Source organism: Ceratotherium simum, chromosome 12 (assembly GCF_057802395.1).
Source record: "Ceratotherium simum simum isolate JZ-2026a chromosome 12, ASM5780239v1, whole genome shotgun sequence".
NCBI lineage: Eukaryota > Metazoa > Chordata > Mammalia > Perissodactyla > Rhinocerotidae > Ceratotherium > Ceratotherium simum.
In genome coordinates this window covers 39,473,063-39,490,952 of record NC_141911.1, presented here as the reverse complement: position 1 = coordinate 39,490,952, position 17,890 = coordinate 39,473,063, and the positions used below count along the sequence as shown (strand labels likewise).

Sequence of the window (17,890 nt, the reverse complement as noted above, 5' to 3'; positions counted from 1 at the left end):
AGAAACAGATAGGCACATACAGGGAGTCACAGCTTACCAGAGCATAGACTCACAGCAGAAACCACCTCAGGAATCAGTACCAGGGTTGGTATATCTGAACTATAATTGATGAATTGCTACAGGCTCAATGCGGACAAGTCTGAGAGTTAAAAACTCCAGGGGGGTCTAGGCACAGGGGAGCCCCTACAATATTTGAGATTTACCTCCAGGAACTCAACTAGGTTCCCACAGTAAATACCAGAGAAAACTCCCCTTGTGCTTCTGGCAGAGGGAGGGGAAAAGGAACCATTTTGAAATACAGTCATGAGTCCCTTAACGAGGGGGATGCATTCTGAGAAACGGATCATTAGGTGATTTCATCATGCAAACATCACAGAACGTTCTTACACAAACCTAGATAGTATAGCCTACTACACACTTAGGCTATATGATACTAATCTTATGGGACCATGGTTGTATATGTGGTCCATTGCTGACTGAAACATCATTATGCAGTACACGACTGTACTTCAGAGCATTACATTCTTCTTAACAAGGTCTGCTGCCAGAAGAAACTAGTTAACCAGAGCCTAATCTGCTGGGATATTATCATAGCCTCACTGACCTAGGGGAAGGGAAATACCCAACTCCAGCCCACTCTTGCCATCCTATTCCACTTAAGGGGGGAGAAAAAACTTAGAAACACTTGTGAAGTTCACAGTCCAGAGGCACAGGATCACTAAAAGACAGACCTAATCATAGGACTATAGAATTCTTTTCCCTCCACACCTCACCACCTTATTATTAAGGGCCTATTTACAGCAATTCCTTTTACCTGGTACATTATGTCTTGCTATCAAGAAAAAATTACAAAGCATACCAAAAGGCAAAAACACAATTTGAAGAGACAGAGCAAGCATCAGAACCAGATATGGCAGGGATATTGGAATTATGAGACCAGGAATTTAAAACAACTGTGATTTAATATTCTAAGGGCTCTAACAGATAAAGTAGACAACATACAAGAACAGATAGACAATGTAAGCAGAGAGATGGAAATCCTAAGAAAGAACCAAAAAGAAATGCTACAGATCAAAAACACTAACAGAGGGGCCAGCCCGGTGGCGTAGCGGTTAAGTTTGTGCATTCAGCTTCAGCGGCCCGGGGTTTGCCAGTTCGGATCCTGGGCACAGACCTACTCACCACTCATCAAGCCATGCTGAGGCAGCATCCCACATAGAAGAGCTACAACTCTACAACTATGATACACAACTATGTACTGGGTCTTTGGGGAGAAAAAAGAAAAAAAGAGGAAGATTGGCAATAGATGTTAGTGCAGGGCCAATCTGCCTCCAAAAGAAAAACCAATTCACCTAATCTGAGAGTTTGTCTTTAAAAAAGGAAAAAAAAAATTAACAGAAATGAAGAATGCCTTTGATGGGGTTATTAGTAGACTGGTCACAGCTGAGGAAAGAATCTCTGAGATTGAGGTTACCTCAATAGAAACCTCCAAAACTGAAAAGCAAAGAGAAGAAAGACTGAAAAAAGAGATCAAAATATCTAAAAACCATAACTGTGTTACAAAAGGTGTAACATAAGTGTAATGAGAATACCAGAAGGAGAAGAAAGAAAGGAATAGAAGAAATGTATGAAACAATAATGAATGAAATTTCTACAAATTAATGTCAGACACCAAATCACAAATCCAGGAAGCTCAGGTTACATCCAGCAGGATAAATGTAAAGTAAACAAAAAACAAAACCCTACTCCTAGGCATATCATTTTCAAACAACAGAAAAGAAAGAAAAAAATCCTAAAAGAAGCCAGAGGTAAAAAGAACACCTTACAAGATAAGAATTATATCCAACTTCTCCTCAGAAACCATGAAAGGAAGAAGAGAGTAGAGTCAAATATTTAAGTGTTGAGAGAAAAAAACTCACCAACCTAGAATTCTGTACCCTACGAAATTATCCTTCAAAAATGAAAGAGAAATAAATACTTTCTCAGACAAACAAAAATTGAGGGAATTTGTTGCCAGTAGACCTGTCTTGCAAGAAATGTTAAAAGTTCTTCAGAGAGAAGGAAAATAATATAGGTCAGAAACTTGGATCTACCTAAAAGAAGGAAGAGCATAGAAGAAAGAATAAGTGAAGGTAAAATAAAAACTTTTATTTTTCTTATTCTTAATTGATCTAACAGATAAGTTTGTTCAAAATAATAATAGTAACAATGTATTCAATAGGTATGCTTATGTAAAGTAAGCATGTATATATATGTGCTTATATATAAGTGAAATGAATGACAGCAATGATACAAGGGACAGGAGGGAGGAATTAGGAATATTTTGTTATTAAAAGGTACTTGCACTACTCATGAAGTGGTATAATGTTATTTGAAAGTACACTTGGATTAGTTGTAAATGTGTATTGCAAATTCTGGGGCAACCACTTTTAAAAAAGTGAAAAAAGAAGTATGCTAAGTATGCTAAAAGAATATGCTAAGAAAGAAGAGAAAATGGAATCATATAAAATGCTCAATTAAAACCACAAAAGTCTATAGAAAAAGAGTGGAAGACAAAAATAGGAATAAGGGCAAGAAATAGAAAATGGTAACAAATATGGTAGATGTTAATCCTACTATATCAATAATCACTTTGAACATCAGTGGTCTAAATACAGTAATTAAAAGATAGATTGTCAGTGGATCAAAAACAAGACCTAATTATGTTGTCTACAAGAAACCTACTATATTTTTTATTTTTTTTAAGTTATTTATTTATTTTGTGTGGAAGATCAGCCCTGAGCTAACATCCATGCCAATCCTCCTCTTTTTGCTGAGGAACACTGGCCCTGAGCTAACATCCATGCCGATCTTCCTCCACTTTATGTGGGACGCCGCCACAGCATGGCCTGACTAGCGGTGCGTCGGTGCGTGCCTGGGATCCGAACCCAGGTCGCCAGCGGTGGAGCGCACACACTTAACTGCTTGGGGGCCAGCCCCAAGAAACCCACTTTAAATATAAAACACATATAGATTAAAAGTAAATGGATGGAGAAAAATATACTATGGCAATATCAATAAAAATAAAGCAAGAATAGCTATATTAATGTCAGATGGAGCAGACTTCAAAGCAGGGAAAGTTATCAGGGATAAAGAAGGGCATTAAATAATAATAATGATAAAGGGGTCAATTCTCTAAGAAGACATATAATAATCATTAACATATATGTGCCTAACAACAGAGTGTCAAACTATGTGAGGCGAAAACTGATAGAATTGTAAGGAGAAATAGATGAATCCACTATCATAGTTGGAGACTTCAACACCTCTCTATCAGAAATGGACAGATCCAGCAGGCATAAAATCAGTAAGGGTACAGTTGAACTCAACAACATATCAATCACTTGGATATCATCAACATCTATTAAATGATTTCATCCAACAACAGCAGAATATACATTCTTCTCAAGCTCACATAGAACACTGACCAAGCTAGACCACATTCTGGCCATAGAACACATCTTGACAAATTTAAAAGAATAGCAATCATAGAATGTCTGCTCTCAGACCACAGTGGAATTTAACTAGAAATCAATAACAGAAAGATAATTGGAAAATCCCAAAAATATGTGGAGACTAAACAGCACATTCTAAATAACACATGGGTCAAAGAAGAAATCTTAAGACAAATTTAAAAATATTTTGAACTAAATTAAAATGAAAACACAACTTATCAAAATTTGTGGAATGCAGTGAAAGCAGTGCTGAGAGGGACATTTATAGCATTGAATGCATATATAAGAAAAGAAGAAAGATCTAAAATCAATCTAGTTTCTACCTTAGGAACCTAGGAAAAAAAGAGCAAATGAAATCCAAAGTAAGCAGAAGAAAAGAAATAATAAGAATTAGAGAAGAAATCAATGAAATTGAAAAGAGAAAATCAATAGAGAAAATCAAAGAAACCAAAAATTGGTTCTTGGAAAGATCAAGAAAATTGGTAAGTCTCTAGCCAAACTGACTAAGAAAAAAAAAAAGATGACATAAATTACTAATATCAGAAATGAATGAGGAGACACTACTACAGAGCCCATGGACATTAAAAGGATAATAAAAGAATACTATGAACAACTCTATGCCCACAAATTTGATAACCAAGATAAAATGGACCAATTCCTTGAAGACATAAGCTGCCAAAACTCAAACAAGAAAAAATAAACAATCTGAATAGGCCTATATCTATTAAAGAAATTGAATCAATAATTAATAACTTTCCCAAACAGAAAGCACCAGGCCCAGACGGGTTCACTGGTGAATTTTGCCAAACATTTAAGGAAGAAATTATACCAATTCTCTATAAGGTGAGGGAATACTTCCTAACTCATTTTATGAATCCAACATTAACCTAATACCAAAGCCAGATAAAGACATCACCAGAAAAGAAAACTACAGACAAATATCTCTCATGAACACAGATGCAAAAATCCTCAATAAAATATTAGCAAATAAATCCAACAATGTATAAAGAGAATTATAGACTATGACCAAGTGGGATTTATCTAGGAATGCAAGGCTGGTTCAATATTTGGAAATCAATTAATGTAATCCATCACATCAATAGGCTAAAAAAGAAAAATCACATGTTCATATCAATAGATGCAGAAAAAGCATCTGACAAAATCATTTGTGACAAAAAGTCTCAGGAAACTAGGAATAGAGGGTAACTTCCTCAACTTGATAATCTACAAAAAACCTACAGATAAAATCATACTTAAAGATAAGAAATTCAAAGTTTTCCCACTAAGATCAGGTACAGGGCAAGGATTCTCTCTCATGACTCCTTTCAACATCATACTGAAAGTACTAGCTAATGTAATAAGACAAGAAAAGGAAATGAAAGGTACAGATATTGGGAAGGAAGAAGTAAAACTGTCTTTGTTCACATATGACATAATTGTCCATGTAGAAAATCCAAAAGAATCAACAAAAAAAAATCTCCTGGAACTAATAAGTGATTATAGCAAGGATGCAAGATACAAGGTTAATATACAAAAGTTGGTCGCTTTCCTATACATTAGCAATGAACAAGTGGAATTTGAAATTAGATGCAGTGCAATCTCAATTTATTTTTTTGGGGGGGAGGAAGATTGGCCCTCAGCTAACATCTGCCAATCCTCCTCTTTTTGCTGAGGAAGACTGGCCCTGGGCTAACATCCATGCCCATCTTCCTGCAGTTTATATGGGACACTGCCACAGCATGGCTTGACAAGTGGTGCATCGGTGCATGCCCGGGATCTGAACCAGCGAACCCTGGCCCCCAGTGCAATCTCAATCAAAATCCCAGCAAGTTATTTTGTAGATATTGACAAAAGGATTCTAAAATTTGTATGGAAAGGCAAAAGAGCTAGCATAGCCAACACAATATTGAAAGAGAAGAACAAAGTTGGAGGACGACACTACGCGATTTCAATATTTACAATAAAGCTACAGCAATTAAGACAATGTGGTATTGGTGAAAGAATAGGCAAATAGATCAAAGGAACGGAATAGAGAGCCCAGAAGTAGACCCGCATGAATATAAGCAACCAATTTTTGACAAAAGAAGAAAAGAAGACAATGGAGAAAAGACAGTCTTTTCAACAAATGTTGCTGGAATAACTTGACATCCACATGCCAAAAAAAAGAATCTAGACAAAGACTTTACACCCTTCACAAAAATTAACTCAAAATGTATCACAGACCCAAATGTAAAATGTGAAACTATAAAACTCCTAGAAGATAACATAGGAAAAAACCTAGATGACCTTGGGTATGGCAATGACTTTTCAGATACAACACTAAAGACACGATCCATGAAAGAAATAATTGATAAGATGGACTTTGTTAAAATTAAAAACTTCTGTTCTGTGAAAAACAATGTCCAGAGAATAAGAAATCAGACTGAGAGAAAATATTTGCAAAAGACACATCTGATAAAGGACTGTTATTCAAAATATACAAAGAACTCTGAAACTCAACAATAAGAAACAAAAAAGCCAATTGAAAAATGAGCTGAAGACTTTAACAAACACCTCACCAAAGAAGATATACAGATGGCAAATAAGCATATGAAAAGATGCTCCACATCACATGTCGTCAGGGAAATGCAAATGAAAACAGCAATGAGATACCATTACACACATATTAGAATGGCCTAATCTGGAACACAGACACCCCCAAATACTGGTGAGGATGTGGGGCAACATGAGCTCTCATTCATTGCTGCTGGGAACGCAAAGCAGTACAGCCACTTTGGAAGACAGTTTGGCAGTTTCTTACAAAACTAAACATACTCTTACCATGCGATCAGCAATCGTGCTCCTTGGGATTTCCCCAAGGAGGTTGAAAATTTATGTCAACACAAATACCCACACATGGATATTTATAGCAGCTTTATTCACAATTGCCAAAACTTGGAAGCAACCAAGATGTCCTTCAGTAGGTGAATGGATAAACAGCGAGACATCCAGACAATGGAATGTTATTCAGCGCTAAAAAGAAGGGAGCTATCAAGCCGTGAAAAGACATGGAGGAACCTTAAATGAGTATCACTAAGTGAAAGAAGCCAACCTGAAAAGGCTATATACTGTAGGATTCCAACTATTTGACATTCTAGAAAAGGCAAAACTATAGAGACAGTAAAAAGATCAGAGGTTGCCAGGGGCTGGGAAGGGGGAGGGATGAACAGGTAGAGTATGATGATTTTTAGGGCAGTGAAAATACTCTGTATGATACTATAATGATGGATCCATGTCATTATACACGTGTCCAAACCTATAGAATGAACAATACCAAGAATGAACTGTAATGCAAACTGTGGACTTTAGGTGATAGTGATGTGTCAATGTAGGTTCATCAATTGTAACAAATGTACCACTCTGGTGGGGGATGTTGGTAATGGGGAGGCTCTGCACATGTGGGGGTAAGTGGCATATGGGAACTCTATGTACCTTTCCCTCAATTTTGCTGTGAACTAAAACTGCTCTAAAAATAAAAATCTTAAGAAAAAGAAGAGCATTTGAAAGGTTACCTTTACTTTTTGATCAGGTGGAGGAGACATAAAGGATTATTGTAGCTGAATTAAAATTTAAGAGAATTAATAAAGACTAAACAGTCCCTATTTTAGGCTTATTTCAGAAAACCTCGTAGAGAAAGCCAAAGGACTTGTAAAACTGAACTATTCTGATAAATGTTTTAAATTATAGACTCATAATTTCAATGTCTCCTTAGCTGTTACCAGTATGTTTTTCTTTTTAAAATAAAATTGAGGGGGCCAGCCCCATGGCTTAGTGGTTAAGTGCGCGCACTCTGCTACTGGTGGCCTGGGTTCAGATCCCAGGCGTGCATCGACGCACTGCTTGTCCAGCCATGCTGAGGCCGCGTCCCACATACAGTAACTAGAAGGATGTGCAACCATGACAAACAACTATCTGCTGGGGCTTTGGGGAGAAAAAAGGAAAAAAAGGAGGAGGATTGGCAATAGATGTTAGCTCAGAGCCAGTCTTCCTCGGCAAAAAGAGGAGGATTGGCATGAATGTTAGCTCAGGGCTGATCTTCTTCACAAAAAAAAAAAAAAATTGAAACGTACCATAAAAAAAAATTTATCCCTCCCCCCCAAAAGCTCCAGAATCTTTACTAAAGACTAACTTTGAGTCACAATATCGTCTTACCTGACTGACTCTTACTTTCCTGTTGGTCAGATTCTAAAAGGAAATAAGTGATGTTTCTATAATTTTTTGGTATAGCCTAATTGAGAGTATAAGAAATTTTATTCTGACACTGGGTTTAATCCTGGTTTTCCCTCTTCATTTGCATGCAGGACTATTCCCTATTATAACCAGTTCCTTTAAAAAGTCACTTGATGTCAAGCAGAGTGGTAAGTCCAACATTTCTCAGTGCTCATTTACATGTAGAGAGTTTAAATGATTGCACACTGCATATTATCATAAAAAACAAACTAAAGGGAGTTGGAGTTACTGTTTAACAATATTCACTCATCAAACATTTATTTCTGAGTGCTTATGTGTGGAGCTTTCTTTTAGGTGACGGGGATACAAAGATAAACAACCAAGGTTATAAATTGTGAACTGATGATGCTGTACTTTTTTCAGAGTCACTAACTTTTCCTCTTTCCCAGGGGTGACAATAATACATTGACAGTTAAAAACAAAAACAGCTTTCCTCTTATCGTAAACTTTCAAATAATACAGAGAAATATAAATAAAAGTAAAAAATCATCTGAAATCCTTCCCCTCCCACAGGGATAATCACCATTAACATTTTAGTGAATTTCCTTAGAAATGTCTGTCTATACTTATGCATACACAAAGATGCACACACACACAGAGTATATTGATGGGATCCATTGTCTTCTGTAATCTGCTTTCATCACTTAATAGTTTCATGGACATCCTTTGGTGTTAACATAATTATTTATTATCATTTTAATGGATACATAATATTCCATTCACTGGATATATCACAATTTAAAAATATCTCATATTTCTAGGCATTTAGGTTTTTTCAAATTTGTAACTCTTATAAACAATGCTGTGATGAGTCAATTTGAATATAAATTTTTGCAATTGTACAATCATCTCCTCAGGCTACTTTCCCATAAGTAGAATTCTTGGGACAGAAGGTATGCTTATTTTCAATTTTGATATATAGCCAAATCGCTTTCCAGAAAATTGGCTGCATGCACCAACAGTCCACAAGAGTGCCTGTTTTCCTATATCTTCTCTAACATTGGCTTTAAAAAATAATTTTAATATTTTCTAATTTGATAGATGAAGATATTTCAATTTTCTTTTAATTTTCATTTCTTTGATTATTAACGAGGTTGAGCATCTTCTGTTTACTAGTTATTCATAGCTCTTTTGTGAATTATACAGTCATGCACCGCATAACAACGTTTTGGTCAGTGATAGACTGCATATACAATGGTGGTCCCATACGAAGAGTACCATATAGCCTAGGTGTGTTGTAGGCTATACCATTTAGGTTTGTGTAAGTACACTCTATGATGTTTCCGTGATGACAAAATCGCATAACAACCCATTTTGCAGAACATATCTCCATTGTTAAGCAATGCATGACTGTAGTCAATTCTCATTATTCGAGGTAGTTATGTTTTCTAAAGTCCCCACTAACACTGAATTAGCAATTACCAAACCATTGCTCCTAGGGGAAATGTAGGGGCAGGTTCCCATGAGCCTCTGGTCACAACATTTTCATCAACTGATCAATATGTAAATACTGTTTTATGTGTGTTTCTGTTTAAAGATACCTTATTTAATACATATTATTGATTCATTAACCTTGAACTTACAGCTAACAGCACTATAACTCATGCCTAAATAAAGCTTATCTAACGTATTTTTTCCGTAATGCACATCACAGTCCTTTTTGCACTTAGGAATGCTAGATACGACTCCAGCCCTACACTCAGGGGCCATTTTAAATAGTGAAATTGCTAACAAAAAGCATAAAAATGCAGAAAATGTGGCACTAACTAGGCCGCAACAAGGACATTTGTTCACAGTATGAGAGCTGAAACAAGAAGGCAAATTCCTCGTTCAACCTCAACTGAGAATATGCACATCAGGTGAACTCAAATTGTTCGCCACTCTGTGTGTATGTCCTTGAATGACCTTAAAAGTGCTGCAAGTATTGACTTTGGGGTTACAAATAATTTTTAGCAAGTAGGCAAATTTGCAACTATGGAATCCATGAATGAGGAGGATTGATTGTATTCACTTCCTTTGCCTATTTTTCTATTAGGGTGTTTAGCTTTTACTTATTGATTTGTATAAGCTATTTGTATATTAGGATAGTATTCTTTTGCCCATCCTATTTTATAAATATTTTCCCCGATTTTGTCTTTCCACTTTACTGTTAGTATCTGTTATTACAGTGGCTTTTGACGGCAGTATCAAAGTGCCTTTTCAATGGGGAGGACCACACTGGCAAAGGAATTTTGTTAGATTTCTATTGTTGTGAAAGTGGTTGGTATTTATTTTTCTCTCTCTTTTGCACAGGCACACCAAATTCTGTTTGGTGATTTTTCTCCAGCATCTCCAAATTACAAAAAATCATGTAAGTCTTATACTAAACTACCACTTTATATCCATGTTCTGCCTTTATTTTAATTATGATCCTCATCTGATATTTGCATCCTTACCAGAATCTGAGGCCATTTAAGGCCTTTTGCATTTCTGCCTCCTTCCTCCTGTCATACCCCTTGTTACTTCATTGTACTTCTCCTAACAGTAAGAACAACAGCATGGAGAAATAAAAAGAGGGAGAAATCTCACAGAGACTTTTGCAAGCAAAAGCTCTGAAAAAGAGTGTACATGTAAGAAGGTTGTGGTGGCGGCAGAAGTTGATGGGGGCAGGTAGTGTGTATGTGAGAGTTGGGAACTATTGATTAAAAAACGATTTAGGGGGCTGGCCCAGCGGCGTAGTTGTTAAGTTCCTGTGCTCCGATTCAGCGGCCCCGGGTTCACAGGTTCAGATCCTGGGCGTGGACCTAGGCACTGCTTATCAAGCCATGCTGTGGTGGCGTCCCATATAAAGTAGAGGAAGATGGGCACGGATGTTAGCCCAGGGCCAGTCTTCCTCAGCAAAAAGAGGAGGATTGGCAACAGATGTTAGCTCAGGGCTCACCTTCCTCACACACACACACACACAAAACGATTTAGGAATATCAGTACATCTCATTTATTCAGACTATGGTAGACTCTCTTTACCACAAGCACTTAAACACTGGCTTTCTGTCTCTTCATGCTAGATGTGAAAATGAAAAAGCCAGCATATGAGAACCTGATGAACTACAATCGACAAAGGAGAGACTTCCTGAAGCGTGTAAGAATCCTTTTGTGGATCCCTGGGGTAGTGTCAGTCAGTGTGCACAGTGCGGCAGTGAGGGTGGTGGCGTGTGTATGTTTAGAGCTGGTGTGAAGGTAATCCCTAATTTACAATCAAGTGACAAAGAGAAAAGGAGACTATTCTAATAAGCAGCCTTCCTTAAAGCATCGGGAACATTTCTGGTATAGAACTCTCCAGTTGTTTTGGAAATAAGCCTCAAAGAGACTTCGGGGATAATTGCTCTTGTACTGTCCCAACTTTCATCAGTGATATGAGTGATTTGTTGGATTCTGCCTCTTGCAAAAAAGGCAAAAAGGTCTCAGATTGTCTTTCCCTTGTGGGGACCCACCCTGGGTGCTCAGAGTCCTGGGTGCACTCTCCTCACGTGCCTGTTCTGCCACCCAACACCCACTGCCCCCGCTCCCCAACATGGCCCAGAGCAGGGGCTCTGTCTTGCCTGATCAGACTTTCTTAAATCCAGTAATTTTTAACAGCATGTTAAAATGGGATTCTTTTTATATTTTAAGAATTCCAAAACAGTTACAACTATTTTTGCTATCCTCTTACTTTTATTTTCTCTTTAAATTGACTTAAAAAAAAAAACAAAAAAACTCAGCCTCACCCTAAGTAATTATATTTGTGATACCATGGGTTTGGTATGCTAGTTATGTGTATTAGAAAAAAACCTGAGCATTGAAATAAAAAATGTTATTCAAGTACCACCTAACATTATCACAAGAACCATCAGTTATAAATAAATACCACTTTATGAAAATGCTAGTCTATGGGCACCAACTAGCTAACCTGATAAATTTAGCTAATGGGACAGGGTTGGACTGCCCACCTCGATTCCCAGGTAACTAGTCTATTTGATGGTGACCTTCCAGAAATGGTGCATTTTTCTGCTTTAGGACCTGATAACTTTCCTAGGGAGCATTTCATGCTGGGGAAGGCAGGGCTGTGGCAGACTGTGGAGGAAGTGGTTTGGGGGCATCAGAAGCTGGGCAGTCCACTGAAAGTTATTTTGTGTGGACAGCCAGGAAGCTCCCTTCACTGTAGGGTTGGTGCATGCTTCTAGGAAGGGGAGACGATTTCCTGAAAGTATATTTACTGCTAGCTGGGCTCCTGGGAGTTGTTGGGAGAATCATTAACTATTGTTAAATAAATAAATCCCTCTTGCTGCACCGAGTTGTACTGGCGCCAAGCAATTCCACTGCCAGCATCTGCAGCTGTTCTGGGGAACAGTTGCCTTTCTCTGTGAGGTGCTTCCCCGACCCCCTCCCCTAAAGCGAATTTTCTAGACTCACAGTAGCCTCTTTTAAGTCAACAAATCCTGAGAAATTAGTGACATTACATCCTGCTCTTGTTTTTATGGTGCAACAACAGGCTAAAAGTACTACACACACACACACACTCATCCCCTGCACAATTAATATGGGGCACTTGTTTGGGAAACTTTGGGCCTAGAGTTCTGACCAAAAAATAAATCCATGACTTTTAATTTATTAGACAAGGCAAAAATATTAATTTTTTTATAGGCATTATATTTTGGGGGAGGAGAACAAGCATTGAGAGGTAAAATGTACAGACACCTGCATCAGCAACAAAGTAGAGATTGAATGAAATTTTCAGCAACAAGTCAGGACTGAATGAATTTTCATCCATCATTAACAATATTCTCACTTTAAAATGTATTTGCCTGGTGTCTCATGCCTTTGATAATCATCTTCTAAGTATTTATATGTCTGGGTCCTATCTTAAAGAAGTTCATGATGTCAAACTGGAAAGCAGAGAAATTCACACCCAGGAATGTAGTCCAGGAATGTCTGGACTGAAGGAATGGTAGGGAAGACAAGGAGGAGAAAGAATCTTACCGCTAACGGATGACTAAAGGGCAGCTGAGAAGCAGTGGGCGGTTCAGCTAGTGATTCCAAGAGTTCTTGCCTTTTTTTTTCCTCTCCTGCTTATTGATCTGGCCTTCCTGACAGAGACACAATATATAAAATCAGACGGTTAAAGGAGATGGAAGAAAATGCAGGAACAAGCCCAACTCCTGCTCATGAATGATGACTTGGCAATTTAATTCCAAATTCTGTGCAAAAAGTAACCTTTGCAGATGGGCGAGTGTTGACAACCAGGCCATTTTTCTCCAGCTTCAGGTACAGTGTAATTCTGCAAGCAAGGTTAGCTCGTCTGAAGACTCAGAAGCTGATCAATACTCCGTTTATAATCTGGGAGGGCCGTTATCATCATTTAGCTGAGTCGGAAAACGAAGCCACAAAGCTGGAGGCCCGGAGTTTGCTTAATTAACGACTTGGAGGTATGAGAGGGCCCGGGAATGTCTGGACTTTGGCAGGTTGGCCTTCTTGGACACTTCCCTGGGCTTCAAACGCCTCCATCCCTCATTTTCTTTCTCTCTTAAATTGGAAGAGGGGACAAAAGTTATCGTGATAATCAATATTAAATTTTCCTTTAAATTAAATACTTGGAACCATACTGCTCTGCAAGAACCACAGACAGGGTGGCGTGGCCCCCACAGCTGTGGGTTCCAGCTTCAAAGAGCCAGTCCCTTGCATCTGGGAGCCCCGGAAGGGCGCAGGGCCGTGAGAAAGGCGTTTTTGTATTCAGAGCAGTCGCCCAGCAGATCCACAGCCCTCCACCGCCAGGTTTCCCTCCGCGCGGGGCTCCGCCGCCGGCAAGCAAACTGGCTCCGGCCGTCGAGCGGGCGGGGGCGACTCGAGGCGCGGTGGGAGAGGGAGCCTGGGGGCGAGGGGACCGCGGCCTGTCCCGGCCCGGCTCTCTTTGGTGGGGCCGCGCGTCCCTTAAGCCCCGCCCACGGCCCGCCCCATCCACGGCCCGCCCCCACCTCCCCGCCACGATCTTCCTCTGCCACCTCCTCCCTTCGGATCGCCTCCCCTCTCCTCCCAGATCCTCCTCCTCCTGCCACCATCCTCCTCGTCCGCAGCCACGGTCCGCCGCCTCCTGCTCCTTCTACCACCCCCCTGCCGCTGCATCCCCCCCACGGTCCGCCTCTTCCCCCCATCCACCGTCCTCCCCCGCCCTGCGCAGCGCGCTGGAGGGAGGGCCCAGGCGCGGCGGGGCGGCGCGGAGCCCTGCGCGCGGGAAGCAGCCCGCCGCCGGCCAGGGCGGCAGAGGGCCCCAGCAGCTGCTGTTCTAGGAGGGGAGGCAGAACCACGTGTGCTTACGAAAGTAGCCGCCTCCTACCCCTTCTTCCTCCCCACCCCCGCCCGGCTCCCTGCCCCCTGCTCCATTTACTCCCACTTACCAAGAATGTCCTTCTCTTTATGATTTCTGTTGAATATTAAAGGTAATTAAAAGTCGCACCACCACCACCCCGCCCTCCCCCCCAAAAAACCTCCTAGTGGTTCTTTTTGTTCCTTAGCCCAGGTTAGGCTAAATGCATTCCCGGGAAGCCATCTGGTCTGATTCCTGGGATCACTTCGTATGGTTTCCATTAGGCTCGCCAAACCGTGCGTTGAAAATGCAGCCTTGGAGCCACTCAGGAACCTCCAAGATTTTTGCCCTGGCCAGCCTCGTTTAGAGAATCTCAGGCAGAGGGAGGTGAAGGCCTCCGTTGAAGTTCTGAGTCCAGTGCCTAATGGTCCTGGTCTTGTACTGTAATTAATATGTTTTACTACTCCAAGAAAATACACTTCTCCAGGTTAGTGGGTATTATTCATTCAGTGTTTTGTTTTTTTACTGTATGCAAGGCATAGCTTATTATGTTTTAATTCTAAAACTCTATGTTAACAGCTTTACAGATGATTTTACAAAATAACCTGGCCACAGAAATTCGGTTTGACCAGCAACATTTGTATGGTTGGGTCTACACCTTCCCCTGCTGCTGTCCCCCGATCCTCTACCCCCTAAAGACAAAAAATAAATATTAGCTTGTGGAAAAGTAGTCCCTTACACATGGCTTGGGGTTTGTGGTCCAAGAAAAAAGGGAACAGGCTGGCTCATAGAGTCATAGAGTGTTATAACTGGAAAGTTCCTTGGAATTCATAGAAAGTAAGTCTGTCATTTTATTGAGGAGACTCAGAAAGCGGGGAGACTTAGGGAAGGTCAAGTGGCTGATGAGTAGAGTACTAAATCTTTGAGTACTTGGGCCTAATTTGGGGAAGAGACCTAAACATTAAGTGCTTTATCACACACAGCCAAAAGGACTTTGATCAAATTCAATTAAATTGTAGCACATCCTCTCTCTCTCTCCTGCCCTTTCCTCTGCAGTTCACTCACTCTCTGGGTCTTGCCTGTTTTGGGGAGTGACAGCCCTTTCTTCCTTCCCCTAACCTAGGCTGCCCTCCTTCTTTCTCTTTTTCTTTCCTTCCTATCCCCCTACTCCACCCAACCCAATCATGAGATTTTATTTGGGTTTTTAAAATGAAACCAGGTGCTGCATAAAACAAAAGCAATGTAATAACAAGGAAAGGCTATCCAACGCCTAAGGAATGTGCTGAGTTTTATGACTCAGGCTGTCCTGGCAAGGAACTCCGATGTACACGGAGAGGTGGGTGGCACAGAGCACAGACCATACATGGCAGCCCTGGCCTCCCCAGATAGGCACAGGCAAGACAGCTTGTGACTCACTTCACAAAACTAGAGACTCTTGTTCCTTACGGAACAAGACTTCCCGGAGGCTATGGCCAGAAGATCTTCAACTTTTCCCAATGGGGCCAGTTCAGTCTGACAGAGCAGGGGCCACCCTGAGGTTAGGAGGGGAAGGGAGCCTGGGCAGAAGGCCATCCCTGGGAAAGAAACAGTCTTGATGGACTTGGGCAAAGGTTTTGATGCATTGAAGAGATGAGTAACATGTAAACTGCAAAGTGTCATGAAAATTAGCGTGTATTGTTTTGGAGACAATGGCTTGGGAGCTCCAGGTGGCAGGATTGCCACAGGGCCTTGGAGGAGGGGAGTGTGGCTGTGCTGCTGGGAGCCCAAGGGGTGTTTCTTTGCAGTGGTGCATGGTGAAGAACGCAGGAGAACCTGGTCAGATTCTGGCGGGCGTCCTGGGGTGCCATTGCTTATGCAGTAAGGAGGAGTAACTCAGAGCAGGAGAGGTGGACTTTACATAAACACCCAGAGACACCCAGGCACACATCCTCACATTCTGAGAATTCTTTTCAAATGAGCATAGTAACGGGGTGAGGTGTACGTTTTTTCGGTTACTAAGAGACAGGCTGAGAGAGCTGAGCACGCTAAGGAGAATGTCTCTCCCAGCAGAGGTGGTGGGAGGGGTCTGAACTTGGGTGACAAGGATCTGTTTGTGCTCCCTTCATTACACAGGCCTGGGTTGATTGGGACTGCTAGCGCTTCTTCTGGTTTCTGCCACTCCAGACAAGGCTGTCACTTTTTGAATGAGAATGAACCTTGACTGGCATAAATGAGATCTCCATGCAGCAGCCCCATGGAAGGGGGCTTACTTTTCCTTTTCTTCTTTCTTTTTTTCTTTTCCTTTCCATGCAATACCCACTGAAAAGCTACAGTGACTATTCCATAATTGCAGGAAAAGCTTTGCTTAACTTTTTCATTAAAGTCTACTTACCTGGAAAAATAAAGTCTTTTAAGGACCATGACTTCATAAATATTTATAGTGTGAACAGGCGTCACTGGTTCTGCAGGAGAATGGGCTCATTCAGTTTTATTTAGGATGTGACACTCGGGTGAGTGACATCCGTCACCTGGGTCAGCCCCACACTCTCTTCCACTGAAGCATGTTTATGGAGTGATTATGCCTGCAAATATTTGCTATATTTAGTCTCTCTCCTCCCCTAACCCAAACCTGCAAAAAGCCAAGCTTATGGTCTAGGGAGGATTTGAACCCTAATGACAAGGCAGAGGGCCTTGAACAAGCGCTGTAGAAGCATTTGATGGGCTGGGAGGCAATTAGAGTGGGAACAATACTGTTATTATAGTACTCACACACTAAGGTCATTTGGTTGGGCCTGTGTCCAGCAGGTGAAGGCTCTCAGCTGGGCATGAGGGGTTTTGACAGGTGATGGCACAGCCCTGAGTCACGAATGCTGATGGGTACTTATGAAACTTTCCTTCCCAGGGAGCTGTCTCTGGGCAGGATCTCAGATCTGTCACCATGCACCCTGGGGCCCTGGGGGCAGGGGTTGGTTTGAGCTGTGTGACCTCAGCTGGGTCAAGGTTTCTGGTGTAACCCGAGGCTGTCTCCTGTCAGCCACACCTGGCCCCTGGTGGGGAGGTGGGCAGCAGCTGCCCTCCATCAGCTGTGGAGGAGGGAGGGCTACCTCTAACTTTACAGCGGCACATGCCCTGACCTTGGCATTCGAGGCTGAACCTAGGCCTACTTCAGGGCTCAGTGCTTGCCTCTGATCAGCTTGGCCACCTATTGTTTATCCTGGGAAGGGCCAGGTCTTGGCACAGGGGCCTGAAGTGTTGCCAGCATTTTATTTTTAGAGACAGGAAAATGTTTGCTTTTTGGCAGCTGCTGTTTTTTTGGCACACACTGGGATGGCGTAAAAAAAGTCAAGCGAGAGATTCCAAACCCTAAATTCATGGCATCTGACATAGGCAGTAGTACCATGAACATCTCCACAGAAGCCTTGTGGAGCCTAAGATCTTTCATTAGCCGGCCTCTTGCGCAAAGCTGGTCCCTCCTGCTGCACGCTGGCAGCCACAGGCCTCTAGTCCACAGACCTCAGCCTGGACCTCTAATGAGTTCCCTTTTCAGTGCCTCAGCTGGTCTGAAATTTTCAAGTCCTTACCTCCATTCGTCTCCTTCTCTACTAATTCATAATCTAGTCCAACTTGGTCGGCAGAGTAAGAAGGGCAATCAGTCTGCTAAATCGGATGTTCCTCACTCCTCCTGAGACCCGCTGTCACTGTCATCATGACGACTGGTGTAAGGCAGCCAGCTTCCATGGCAAGAAGTGCGATACTACACTCAGGGAGTGCATTTCCAAGTTTTATCGGAATTACTATTTGTCCCAACACGGTTCTTCTTAAAACATATTTT

The 17,890-nt window shown here is 41.3% G+C and overlaps 1 protein-coding gene across 1 annotated transcript in view; it reads left to right on the top strand.

Annotated features, from left to right (window-relative positions):
• The window catches only part of C12H4orf51 (chromosome 12 C4orf51 homolog), a 53,475-nt gene that overhangs the window by 22,927 nt on the left and 12,658 nt on the right, over positions 1-17,890 (top strand). The window contains 4 exon segments of the mRNA XM_087437568.1: positions 7,835-7,891; positions 10,021-10,022; positions 10,056-10,113; positions 10,808-10,881. Of these exon segments, the coding sequence (XP_087293694.1) occupies positions 7,835-7,891; positions 10,021-10,022; positions 10,056-10,113; positions 10,808-10,881 (191 nt within the window).